The sequence below is a fragment of the Eretmochelys imbricata genome, chromosome 4, assembly GCF_965152235.1.
Source record: "Eretmochelys imbricata isolate rEreImb1 chromosome 4, rEreImb1.hap1, whole genome shotgun sequence".
Lineage (NCBI taxonomy): Eukaryota > Metazoa > Chordata > Testudines > Cheloniidae > Eretmochelys > Eretmochelys imbricata.
This window is the reverse complement of record NC_135575.1, coordinates 118,657,636-118,672,043: the sequence shown is the minus strand read 5'-3', so window position 1 is coordinate 118,672,043 and position 14,408 is coordinate 118,657,636. Positions and strand designations below refer to the sequence as shown.

General features: G+C 40.4%; 1 protein-coding gene across 1 annotated transcript in view; it reads right to left on the bottom strand.

Moving 5' to 3' along the window:
- Positions 1-902: 902 nt before the first annotated feature.
- Positions 903-14,408, bottom strand: part of SLC2A9 (solute carrier family 2 member 9) — a 169,620-nt gene continuing 156,114 nt past the window's right edge. The window contains exon 12 of the mRNA XM_077815849.1: positions 903-5,243. Coding sequence (XP_077671975.1) covers positions 4,986-5,243 — 258 coding nt within the window. The 3' untranslated portion in view covers positions 903-4,985. The remainder of the gene's footprint in view (positions 5,244-14,408) is intronic.

Genomic DNA, 14,408 nt, shown 5'->3' with positions numbered 1-14,408 from the left:
TTGAAAGGGATTAATCACTTCCACTAACGCATCATCGTAGATGGTAAAGCCTACAAAAATAAAAGGAGTACTTGTGGCACCTTAGAGACTAGCCAATTTATTTGAGCATAAGCTTGCGTGAGCTACAGCTCACTTCATCAGATCTGTAGCTCACGAAAGCTTATGCTCAAATTGGCTAGTTTCTAAGGTGCCACAAGTACTCCTTTTATTTTTGCGAATACAGACTAACACGGCTGCTACTCTAAAGCCTACAAAGGAATTCATTTATCCACTTCTATACCCTTTCACTTGTTTCCTCTAGGTAGCTATTAATCATCTTCCCACTTTCAAAACCAACATGAAAAATGTATAAATTTGGGCAAAGATGGAACAGATAGGAGGTGATGAGCATGGCACATTTCTTGACTGGCCTTTAAGGGGGGAGAATAACTTTTTTTCCCTCTTTACCGCGGCAATTGGCAACTTACATGGCAACAGGCAATCTGCCCTATTTCCCTTCTCGGAATGTTGTCCTAGCATACCACAGAACATTGTCTGTTTGATCTGACAGGGAAGTATTTCAATTTTCACCATTTTGGGAATTATCTTTGCATAGTTTTACTGACATCTTCCACTTTGTGTTCTTTCCCTAGCGCAGCAAACTCAGTTTTCACCTTTTTTTAAATGCCAGAAGCGATGCTTTTTTGCTTGCTCTGGATCACTGCCTTTGTACGCCCTGACAACACACACATTCTCTCTTATTCAGCCAAGACAATATTGTTAATTTATTATTTTATCTCCTATTTAAAGAGGCAATTGCTGGTTCAATACTGAATGTGGCCCCCCTCCCTAAACCCCCCCTTCTGATCCTGAGGGCCATACCTCTACTCTCTCCATTTGAAAAATAACAGACTATCCAGGCCTGACTGTACATAGAAGATTTTAATAATGAATCACACGAAAAACTCAGGTTATACAACTGAAAACTGAGTAATGACACCTTACATTCAACTTTGGATAATCTCACATTTTCCAGAAATTAAACAGACCCTAGCATCTTGTTGGTTTAACTCTTATACTTTACTTCATACATAGATTTCACTGATCAGTCACACACTTACAATCCATTTTTAATACTGCTTTAAAAACTAAGACACAGTGCAGCATTTTCCCATTAATTCAGATTTTAGAGAAAAACATGGCACAAACAGAACATTCATTGACAAATGTACAGGTTTGGCTGTAGACAGTCTGTAGACCCAAATAGAAAAACCAGTGAAGAACTGTCAGCATATTACATTCTATCCTTTGATTGTTGAAGTTATAACACCATAAGAAGGGGGGAAATGTTGCTACGCAATACTTGAGAACAATTCAAAACCACACCTGGGGTTGGAAATGAGGGAGTTATGCAAATCTTGGGTGTTCCCAGAAACCAAGTTTGAATATACTATAATCACCTCCCCTAGGCAGTGAGTGGGATGTTTGAACTAATATTCCCTGATGCTGACATTTTCACTGTGTACTGCTCTCTTACAGAAAGATTTGGAACAAATCAACAGGTGTCTAACCTCCACAGCTCCCTATCCTATAAGCCCAGAAGGCCCTAAACTCAGCAGAACTGATGTGATACAGCTCATACGAGACAGGACACAGGGGGGCTACTCAAAGGGACTTTGCACTCCTTATGTGCCATGGAGACTTTTCTATTATGCCTCTCTTTGCAGTAGTGCATGCATGCACATCTAGGCTGTGGCAAGAGAGGAGCTAATGGAGCCATATGTCACGGCACCTTCACCTAGAGAGGATGTAGAGCCCTAGTTGCTAGTACTATAAAAGCCCCTTAGTTGTGAAGGGAGGTTTCACCTGACCCCTCTCTGATCCTCTGTCCAAGCTTCATTTATGCATGCTTTGTATGCATGGCAGGAGAGCAGTGAACAACATTTGGGTCTTAATGAGGTGCTGAAAGAACCTTCATAGCTGAGCTCAAAATGAGATTGCTGGTGGTTGCATTCAATTATTGAAGGGTTAAACCTTGCTTCAGAAGTTCAGTAAAACTGATATCAGGATGCCAATGCAGTCTTAATTGATCAAAGGTCAATATTATCAAGGATTAATGCCTACGAAGTGCTTAGAAGATGAGCAGCATGAACTATTAATTTTAATTGTTATTAAGAGCCCATTTATAACAACCTAACTCCAGTGGAGTAGTACCTTACTCTGAGAACAAGCCTAGTTTGTGAAGTAAGGTACCCCTCAAGTTGAGTAAAAGTTCTCCCACCATTCTATCAGTCGGAAAAGGAAGACCTCTGTGCTCGAACTGAGATTTTAAATGTTCGTATTGTTCACCAACCCAGCAGCACGGGCTTTGGCGATTTTTTTTTTTTTTTTTTTTTACTTCAAAAACCTGTGTAGCAAAAAATAAAATAAACCCAAGAAACAAAGACAAACAAAACCACACACAGGCTGCACACAAGAGCTATGCAGTTTCAAGTACTTTCTTTAAGGAAACATACTGGTGTAGTTTTTCCCCCTAAAGATCTGATTAGTCCTAAAAGATTCTCCATTGGCACAATCCTGATTCATTACACTTTTCTTTAGCAGCAGAACAGTCTGATTGTCCATGATATTACCCAAATTATACATTGGAGTAACTCCACTGACATCAGTAGCTACCCAATGTAAAATCTGGTATGGAGAACGAGAGCATTCTTTCCTATTACCCAGCAATGAAGTTGCTCCGTTGGGTAATTAAGTTCTAGTAATGGTTAATATGGGCAGTATGTACAAAAATATACAAATCACAGTATATCGCATTTAGAGAAACAAGGTGGGTGAGGTAATATCTTTTATTGGATCAACTTCTATTGGTGAGACACAAATTTCTGAGTTTACACAGAGCTCTTCTTCAAGTCTGGGAAATGTGCTCAGTGTATCACAGCTGAATACCATCAAAATGAAGCAGCCAGTTAACATGTCTTCAGTCATGGGCAGGGGGGAGGGAGGAGAAGGAACGGAGGAGGGACTATAGATTATTGCTCCCCCCCCCTTCTTTCCTTCCCCTATACCTGGATAGGTGGTAACTGGCCACCTCACCTTGAATAGTCCCTTGAAATATGTGTTAACTACTTATGCTAAACAATCTGTTCCACCTTGTATTTAACAGTGACAGTGGGTATGTCTACATTGCAATCAGACAGCTGTGGCTGGTGTGTGCCACCTGACTCTGGCTCTCGGGGCTTGGACTAAGAGGCTGTTTAACTGCGGTGTAGATGTTTGAGCTCAGATTGCAGTCCAAGCTCTGGGACCCTCTCACCTCACAGGGCCCTAGAGACCAGGATCCAGCCTGAGCCCAACGTCTACACTGCAATTAACCAGCCCCATAGCCTGAGCCCAAGTCAGCTACCATGGACCAACTGCAGTACCCTCTGAGTACATTTCCCAGACCTGAAGACAAACTCTATGTAAACTGGAAAGGTCATCTCTCTCTCCCTGCAACAGAAGTTGGTCTAATAAAAGCCATTACCTCACTCACCTTGTCTCTCTCATACCCTGGATCCAAAATGGCTACTACAACAACAGCATACAGCATAGATTATTTGGCAACAACAACTTATTTTAGGGTATGATTTAAAAACATATTAGGTTAAAACCAAAAAATCCTCACCGAGGCAAACATCTGAGAACAACTTTTTAAAAATAAAATATACATGTCAAATTTACAATTTTAGTATTGTGCAAAATAGCTCATAGAGAAACATGGCTCACCCTAAGAGATTGTACATGCTCATTGAGGACTTATCCCCAAAGACTGCTAATTATGGGATTTATTATTTTATTTAGAAAGTGCTTATCCCTATAGTATCTAAGCACCTAAGGAATTAAAGGAAAATAATTGAAAAATATTAAAAAGTGAGCCATAACTTGCCTAAAAAACACTAAGAATCAGGAAGAGTAAATGTCACAAACCAGAAACCCCTGCTATTTTCCTATCATGAAATTAAATGGACATTGGGTAACATTTTTAAAAGCACCTAAAAGACTTAGGAGCCTGAGCCCCATTTTCAAAACTAACTTAGGCACTTCAGAGCATTAGTCCCATAGGCCTTCAGTGAGACTTTGGCTCCTAAATCACTTTTGAAAATAGGACTTGTGCTTTTAAAAAATGTTACTATTGTTATAGTCTGGGCAGCTCAATGTTTGATTATTTTTTCTTCTCCTGTACCTATCTCCCCGGAGCCCACTATTCAGAATATGTGGAGTTTTTGTTTTCAGAACAAATGCTTCACTGTTATTTGCTTTAAACAACAGAAACGCAGTGCCACCAATCTAGCGCTCTTGCTAGTATTTGTGGGATGGAGGGAGGAAGCACGTCAGTAATTATGGAAACAAATTGCAGTTTGTCTTCTGGAGACAGTGGGAGCGAGAGAGGTTCTTATGAGGAACAGCAGCTAAAATTAAAAATGAAGATGGAAAAAATTACCACGATAGTGTCCCTTTCATTTTGAAGTGCAATTTTAAAAGCCTATTGGGAAAAGCTGAGAAATAAAACTTACCTCTCCTTCTCTTCGCATCCACTGACTCACACCCAATCTCTGCCACTAGCATATAGGTCCACCCATGCAAGCTGGCATGTGGCATGTTGATCAGCCAGTCCTTGCTCAGGATCCCTCCACCCAGTTCCCACTGCCAATCCAGTTTCCCTCTCCTAGTCCTGATCCCCTCCCCCTCCATTCACCTGATGATCCACTCCACACGTTTCCTGGAAACTCTGGGTCTTGTTCCCACCAGATATCACTGTACCTCATCTCAACTTCCCAGCTGCCACTGATTTACTTTATGCCCATATTCTCCTGGATTAAAAAACAAAAACAAAACAACCCTCCCGCCCCCAACATACACAGGGGTATTAATAACACAAATGCTGAACTGTTAGAATGATCACATGCTTTCCAAACCAGCAGAGCATATGGGTATTTTTTTTCCATAAAAAGAACACTGAATGCTTAGATTATTCTGTTTTTAGTTTCACCATTCTCCAGTGTAGAAGAGAAGTTATGTTCTTGTTCTTCACTTGATTTCATTTCTGATGAAAACTGGCTCATCTCCCGCCCTTCTAAAGTCACTTTATTCCTTTTGGCAAATGCCTGGCTGATTTCATTAATGGTCTTATTTTTTGTTTCGGGCAGGACAAAAAACAGATAAGTAGCTCCAGCAAGGCAGATGACAGCAAACACCAGGAAACAAAATGTCTGCAGTCCAGCCTGTGAACAGAAAACAAATGAAACCAACATTACAGATACTAGAGAGGCAAGAATCTTATGATTAGAAGTAATTCTTGGGAATTGTTTGAAAGAAAGTACATTAAACATACAGAACAGCAGCCTGGGTGAATTGCATTTATATTGAGAGACCTGGAGCAATTTTTTGTACAATAGTACAAAGTACAATAGTAGGCTGCATTAATTGCAAGCCAGCAGAGCAAGTCATTACCAGTTTAAACATGCTAATTTTTCAGTTACTTCATGAGGAAGGGAGGGTACAAAGAGCTTCCTCCAACCTTCTCCAGGACCCTTACTTAAGGGCCAGATCAGGAGCTCAGAGGAGCACAGGATTGCAATCAAGGTGCTCCTGAGTCATGTTGCACTCTAAAGCAGGTGATGGAGGAGTCACTCACATGACTTCAATGGGACCTGAGGCTGCTCACCACTTCTGAAAATCAGGCCAGTTACTTAGGTGCCTAAATATGGATTTCAACATCTAGGTTTGAAAATGCTGGCCAATATTTTTAGTAGCACCCCTTTGTACTTAGGTTAGCACAATATTAAGAATCTGTCACAGCCTTCAGGGAGCCGAATGAAAGTTTTGAGATTATAAAGCCAAACACAGATTTTTTTTTCCCCCCATTTCTAAAGTTATAGGTATATATTATATAGGAAAAGATGTTACAATAAGAGCTACCTTTCTCAAGAAAAGAGAGAGCATTGCAAGGATTAACTAAGATCAGTGATATGAAATACAATCCAAGTTTACATGCTTCAGATTTTACTGCTGCAAATGCTCTACTGTACAAAAAGTGATAACTAACTTCAATAATTTATCATGAAAACTCTAGCTAGATTGTAGGACTTGCATATTATCAAAATGACAGTGTTTCTATCCTGCTGGTTGTTAAATGACCCTTGTTAGACTACCCAAGTTTTTATAAAACAATTTTTCAAAATGTTCTGTAGCATTCGAGACACAATATTGCAAGGTACAGTTTCTTTAAACTGGGAATGCAGACTGACATTCTGCCCCCACTGAAGTCAATGGCAAAACTGTCATTGACTTCAATGGAGCCAGGATATCAACTGGAGTTTTGAAATATCTCCCGTCTCTGTTTTTATGTAACTTCATACACTCAAACCAGATGTGTATGGTACCCACAACAAATCTTTCATTTGCAAGGCAAAGTTTAGAACTAAGCATTGGTTGCAGACCTAATAAAAGAATAGCTACACACACATTGCATATTTTCCATGATATCTGACATGCAGTCATGAGTAAAAAATACAAAGGGGACTAGACATTACACACACACACACACTTTTCTAAAGACAGAGGTTGCTAGAAGGCAAGTTGTATAGAAGACAAACAAAGTCTGATTGGAGCAGGGGGACTGGCTCCTCAGTCTCCCACCTCCCCCGTTAATACCCTAGTTGCCAAACTTCAGAGTCATTCTCATTTTCCCTGGCCTAGTGATGTATTTAGCCACAGTGGAACAGCTTCAATAGGAGAGATAGAGGGCACCCTGTCTCAGAATATCCCATAGTTCAGTGGTTAGAACACTCTCCTGAGAGGTGGGACATCCATGTTCAAATCCTTTCTCCTCCGCTGAGAGGGTGGAATTAAAGTTGGGTCTCCTGAATACATCCTCGGTGAGTGCTGTAATCACTAGGCTAAAAATTATAAGGTGGGCGCCTCCTTCAGCTATTTTGTGGGGAGTGAGGTGGGTGCCTAACACATTCTCAACAGAGTTGAATTAGATGTCTAAGCCAAGTGACTCCAGGAGGGGGTTCCTGGTTGCAGATAAAGGGCAGAGAGAGACTGTTCCCTGCACACCTGGTCTTGGGTGCCTAGCTCCTTTGGAGGGGTGGGGTTTAGCATGCACCCATCTCATCAGAATCTCCCATTGGCTGCCTTGAGCAGCTCCCTGCCTACTCTGCTGGCTTTTGTGGATCATATTATACAGTGTCTATTCCTCCCCATTCATTGTATAGAGAGCCTAGCCTAACTAAGCCTCATGGATCACAGTGTGGTGCCAGTGATTCTTCTATGCACCTAAAAGTTAAGCATTGTGAAGTTCAGTGTCACTTTGCCTAAATCTCATTTGTGTATCTCGGCCCAAGTCACTATCCTTTCCACATTCAAATTCCGCTGAAAAACTCATCTCTGCTGTGAAGCCTACAAGAATTGAGCTATGATTTGTATATATATATACACACAGTTACAATTGGTCATTAAGTGTACAGGAACCGATGATAATTTCACACAATCTTTATGAAACCCTGACTTTCCCCAACCTTATAGTATATTCCTCCCCTCTTTGTTGTCCCACATCTACATTCTAGAATGCAAGCTCTTTGGGGTGTGGGGCATGTGTTTGTACTATGCCTAACATTATTTTACATGTCCCATTCAGTTACCATCACCTAAATACTAGGTGTCACAACTGATGCAAAACAAAACACTCTCTGGTGAAGGCTAAGTCCAATAAAAGAGATTTCTTACCCTGTCATTTTTAATATTCTGGCTGAATTACCAATTTGGCTAGTCACAATGTTTCCAGGGATAATTAATCTGGCTCTGCCCTTTTATTCACTTTTGAAATGCAAAGAAAGCACATCCTCTGATATACTGACTAAGGCCCCCTGAATGCAGCAGCCCAATGCTCCTGAAAAACCAAGCAATAATAAGAGCACGTACACATGAAATGAGGGGAAATGTTCTGGTAAGGACGCAGATCTGGCTTTCAAGCTTATGAACAGACAGAAACAAATGGATTTAATAGCTATGAAAAATAACTTCACAATGTCTCCATAAGTTATCCTGTCATCTTGAGAACTGTAATTTTGAATGTGAGTTTTCAGCTTTTAGAATAGTTTAATAAGATTGCAGTTTTGTCTTTGTCAAGCACCAGGTGGCCGGCTGATACAGAATGAAGTAGGGGCTATCTAGCATGGAAACCAGCATGATTAGAACAGGAACAAGGGCTAGCTGGAGCAGGAACTGTGAGATGAAGCTACTGGCAAAGAGAGAGCTTCCAGCCAGGTAGTAATGTGGAGTAGATTGGACAGGCTGCTTCTTTTAAGAGCCAGGATCACCTGGATGGGTCTTTGCCTGTGGATTGGTTGAACCCTGGTTGAATGGCATAGGACCTATTACAAGACCTGCAGGTAATTGCCTTTGATGACTCATCATACTCTCTGGCTCAAGGATGATTCATCATGTTTAAGCAGGCTGGGGCTCAGAGGTAACTCAGGAATAGGTAGGCTCAGATTCCGAAGGATCACAATTTACTCACCTGCCATCCTCTTTTAAATCTCTCTATAAAACATACCTTTGCCATGGTGTCTACAAACAAATAATGTGTTGCGTTGATTAGGCTCGCAACCGAATACCTGTGACTAATTTACACAAATGCACCTCTTGCTACTGCTACCTTGTCCTCTCACCTTTATGCCTGCCTTGTTTATTCACCTGTTGTGTTTGTTTAAATCCTAGACTTTGAGCTTTCTGGGGAAGGGACTGGCTTTGTACTATTTGTTTGCACAAGGCCTAGTACAATGGCGCCTTGATCCCTGACTTGAAACATTTGGCATTTCTGCAGCAGTAATAATGAAGTGTACTATCCTCATTGTTACATTTAATCACAATGGTTCTTTAAAACTAGCCGATCCTTTATGAAACAGGGGATATATGAGAGTAATAATGTATCTCTTAAGTCTCATGTAATAGCTTGGTATTTTAAAAAAAAAATTCTTATTTAAACATCATGACAACAAAAACCATTAAAAGCTCCTCTGATACTGCCAGAAGCTATACTTAGCATATGATAATAGTATATCAAGTGGGAACTGACTCCATTAAAGGGAGTTACACTACTCCTCTCAAGGATAAACCGTCTCAAGACTGTACTTTCATGGAAAACATTTGTTACAATATATTTTGCCTATACCATTGTATAAAGGAGGGGTCAAATTCTGAAATCTTTACGTAGGAAAACTGCCAATGGGGACTTCAGGACTTGGCCCTTTGTTTAATTAATTTCAAAATTGCATCACATTGTTGACTCATTCAATTTGTGATCTACTATAAACTCCCACATCCCTTTCAGCAGTACTGCTGCCTTAGCCAGTTATTCCCCATTTTGTAATTTGCATTTGATTTTTATCTTCCAGAGTGTAGTACTTCGTAATTGCCTTTATTGAACTTCATCTTGTTGAATTCAGATCAGTTTTCCAATTTGTCAAGATTATTTTAAATTCTAACGCTATCCTCCAAAGTACTAGCAACCACTCTCAGCTTGGCCTCATCTGCAAATTTAGAAGTGGACTCTCCACTCCTACCATTATCTAAGTCATTAATGAAAATATAGACTAGTACCAGACCAAGGACTGACCTCTGTGGGACCTCACTAGATATGTCAGCAAACCATTGACAACTCTTTGCGTATAGTTTTCCAATCAGTTTAGCACACACCTTAAAGTTATTTCATCTAGACTACATTTCCCTAGTTCGTGTATAAAAATGTCCCATGGGAATGCATCAAAAGCCTTACTAAAAATCAAGATATATCATGGCTTCAGCTTCCCCCCATTATCCTCTAGGTACTTACAAACTGATCGTTTAATAATTAGTTCTAGTATCTTTCCAGGTATCAAAGTTAGGCTTTGTTCCCCTTTTTAAAGACAGGTACTCCATTTTGATGTAAATGCAGTGCAGTCAATGGACCCTCTCAACAGGATAAAAGATACAAAAATGTTCCAAGCCTGTGTAGGGTTATTATTGTGTGCAGAGACAAAGTACAGGCATTACCTTCCCTCCACACCCAAGCAAACGCTGAAAGACACTGAGTATTGATTTTTGCCCTTATCAAAAGTCATTTCTTTCAAATTGCAGCATCCACCCACATGGAGCAAGTATTAGAGAGCTCATTTTCAAATCAAGAAAAGTGAAATGAGTTGAAAAAAGATCTAGTATTAAAATAAATGTTGCTATGATTTCTGTATATGCTGAAAGATTTTTTTAAACTTAAAGCTTTCAAAAGCTGTTAAAAAGAGGAAAAATCTACACCTGTTTACATTCTGTAAGTACCATAGCCTGGAAGAATGTCCCTTGCTGGATCATTTAATAATGTGTCAATTGATTCCTTATTCAGTCCATCTTGCTGTAGGGCTCAGTTACTAAGTGATGGTGTGATAATTGTAAAGAGGATTAAACTACCACTTGGCAGGAGGTATTCTCAGAAACAGAGAAGAGAATGAGTGAATGAATTCATTCTGGAGAGGTGTTGAAGAAACCTGAGCTTTTGAAACAGGCCTTTTAAAATCTTCTCATTTGGAAAAAGAAAACTTAATTATCTTGCTCTGATGTTGACCTGATGTTTTTTAACTGAACTGTGAGCCTTTTTGAGATTATTCTCTTTGGAAATTTAATCCAAAACCAAACTAAAATGTATTGAGTATTTTTTTTATTTGTACCTGATTTGCCATCTCTAGAATAGCGGCAGTGTTTCATAATTATTATTGGATTACCCCGTTACTTGTTTGGGGAATTTTACCTGGGGACTGTTGCCCTTCTCTTCATTTTCCTAATCTGCTGTTTATTTACAGGGGCAAAATTAATGACATTTAATCAAGAGCCCATGTACTCTGCAACAACTGATATTTAAATTCATAGATTCATAGACTCCAAGACCAAAACAGACCACTCTGATCATCTAATCTAACCTCCTGTATAACATAGGCCTTAGAACTTCCCCACTATGATTCCAAGAGCATCTCTTTTAGAAAAACATCCAATCTTGATTTTAAAATAGCCAGTGATGGAGAATCTATCATGATACTTGGTAAACTGTTTCAATGGTTAATTACTCTGTTAAAAATCTACAACTTATTTCTAGTCTGATTTTGTCTAGCTTAAACTTCCAGCCATTGGAACATTATACCTTCCAACATTATACGTTTCTCTACAAGACTGAAGATACCACTATCAAATATTTGTTCCCCATGTAGGTACTGATAAACTGATCAAGGTAGCCCTTAACCTTCTCCTTTTAAGCTAAATAGATTGAGCTCACTGCGTCTATCATTACTGTATAAGTAAGGCTGCATGTCTGTCAGAGGTCATGGAAGTCACAGATTCCCTGACTTTCGCATCGGTCAGTGTGGCAGGCAGCCCCTGGGCCAGCAGCAGTTTGGGTGTGAGAGGGGGCTCAGGGCCGGGGCAGGGGTTTGGGGTGCGGGAAGGTGCTTACCTTGAGGGGCACTCCCTGCAAGTGGCCGGCATATCCCTGCAGCTCCTCCTAGGCAGAGGGGTCAAGGGGCTCTGAGTGCTGCCCCTGCCTGCAGGCACCGTCCCACAGCTCCCATTGGCTGCGGTTCCCGGCCAATGGGAGCTGCAGAGCGGGTGCTCATGACAGGGGCAGCGCTTGGAGCTTCCCTCCCTCTAGGAGCTGCAGGGACATGCCTGCCGCTTCTTGAGAGATGTGCGGAGCTGGGTAGGGAGTCTGCCAGCCCTGGCAACCCTCTTCCCCTAGCACTAGCAGGGGTCCCGGGTTGTGTGCCACTGCCTGGCCCCAGCACCAATGGGGGTCCTGGGCCATGCGGCCCCCTGCACCCCTGGCACCAGCGGGGATCCTAGGCTGACACTTGCAACCCCCCCACCCCATCAGCAGGGGTCCACTCCCAGCATCGTCTCAGGCCACCCTTCCCAGCACCCACAGACCCCGGTCCAAGTTTTAGTTAGTAGTATATAGTACAAGTAATGGACAGGTTTACTGCCCGTGACCTGTCCATGACTAAAAATACCCATGACTAAAATGTAGCCTTAATTATAAGGCATGCTTTCTAATCCTTAATCATTCTTGTGGCTCATCTTTGAATCCTCTCTAATTTATCAATATCCTTCTTGAATTGTGGACACCGGAACTGGACGCAGTATACAGACGTAACTGCACCAGTGCCAAATACAGGCATAAAATAACCTATTTGAGATTCCCCAGTTTATGCATTCCCAGAATCACATTAGCTCTTTTAGCCACAGTGTCACACTTGAAGCTTATGTTCCTCTGATTATTCATCACAACCCACAAGTCTTTTTCTAAGTCACTGCTTTCCACAAAGTCCCCCATCCTGTAAGTATGATCTTCATTCTTTATTCCTAGATGCATACATGTACAATTAGACATATTAAAAATGTCTATTGTTTGCTTGAACCGAGCTTACCAACAGATCCAGACCGCTCTGTATCAGTAATCTGCCATCTTCATTACTTACCACTCCCTAAATTTTAGCGTCACCTGAAAACTGTATCAGTAATGATTTTATGTTTTCATCCAGGTCACTGATACAAATGTTAAATAAGATAAGCCAAGAACCGATCCCCATCGGACCCAACTAGAAACATAACCACTCAATCATGATTCCCCATTTACAATTACATTTTGAGATTTATCTCCTTCTGTCCCTTTGCTTCCCTTCTCAATTTTCTAGAATTCCTAGCTTCTGATTTTTATGTTCATTACTATCTCCCTTCCTTTTGTTATATATAATATTAAAAAATATAAATAAAGCTCCCTTCACTTCCCTGCTAACCCAAGTTAGATTTCTAAGCAATATGACCTTCTTCCTTGATTGTGGATTTTGGGTGTTCTTAATCAATTCCCAATTATCATTCTTATTTTTCTGATTAAATTTTTTAGCGAGGCCCTTTGTTTTCTGAAACACCCAGTGGAATACATTAGACATTCTGTATCAGCTCCTGAATTTACTGAATTAAATATGAAAGTGAATATCATCATCAATGCATTTTAGTTTGCTCCTAAATTTGCAGTTTTCAGAGTAATGTCACAGATTTTGACATTGCATGTCTGCATTTTAGAAATTGCCATGAGGGCAACTTAGAGGTCATGAGCATTGACTAGGGATGAATTGGAGTTTCTGGCACATGAGAGGATATGTGATGAGAACTGATAAGCACGCTGATCGGATGTTTTTATTAAAACGATCAGCAGTGAAATATTTACTCATGACGACATTTAAATTTGTGACAATATGTTTCAGAATCAGCCACCAACTGAGATGAATGCATTGTTGAAGAAACCCCATATGACTCCTTGCATCTACTTTAGGCAGCGGAAAGCGGTAGGTGCAGGAGGTTTAAAACGGATAGTAAGAAAGTCACCCGGTCTTGATTTGAAGACATCATGAGATGGAGAATTCACTACTTCCCGCTGTAGTTTGTTCCAGTGGTTAATCATCTCACTGCTAAACATTTTGCCTAATTTCTAATTTGAAATTTGGCTGGCTTTGGGTTCCAGTCATTGGGTCCTGTCCTGCCTTTCTCCACTAGACTAAATAGCCCACTAGTACCCAATATTTTCTCCCCAGTCACCCCCCAGTCTTCTTTTTGATAAATTAAACAAACTGAGCTCTTTAAGTCTCTCACGATAAGGCAATTTCTCCAGGGCAAGGCATTTTGTTGTTCTTTTCTGTACCCACTCCAATTTTGAATATCCTTTAAAAAATGTGGATACCAGACCTGTATGCAATATTCCAGGAGGAATGGGGAGGAGATTCTGAAAGGCATAAATTGCAGTTAGATGCCTAACTCCCATTCATTTCATATTTCCCCCTTAATACATGATGCAGCATTTAATTCTGTACTTGTAGTAGAAATAGCCCTAATGAGCTTTTCCTTGTCTAACCTTCCCATGAGAAAGTGAAAAGAAATGCTGATTATTTTGGTAAAAGATTGTCATTTCTCTAACTACAGACATAATTATTTTAAAACACCAAATACACTTATAAAAGCATAAAATAACTCGATTAAGATAATACCAATGGATAGGGAAGCCTTGATACTCACTTTTTTGTCAGTACTCCCCATTATTCAAATTATTGTGCAGCATAATTTAAAAAAATTTAAAATGTATCATTACACATTGGTGAAAATAATCAAAAGGAACCCTACTGGGTAAGTGAATCTCAGGAACTAAAAAGGGGACTCTTGAGTGTAGAAAAATGAGGCAGAAACAATATGGAGGTGCATGCAGGGTGCTAATGAAATGTATAATGATGTGGAAGTGCCACTTCACCAGGAGAAATGAAGATACACAAGGGAAACGGGGGAAAATTAACACACATATCAAGCCTCATTGCATC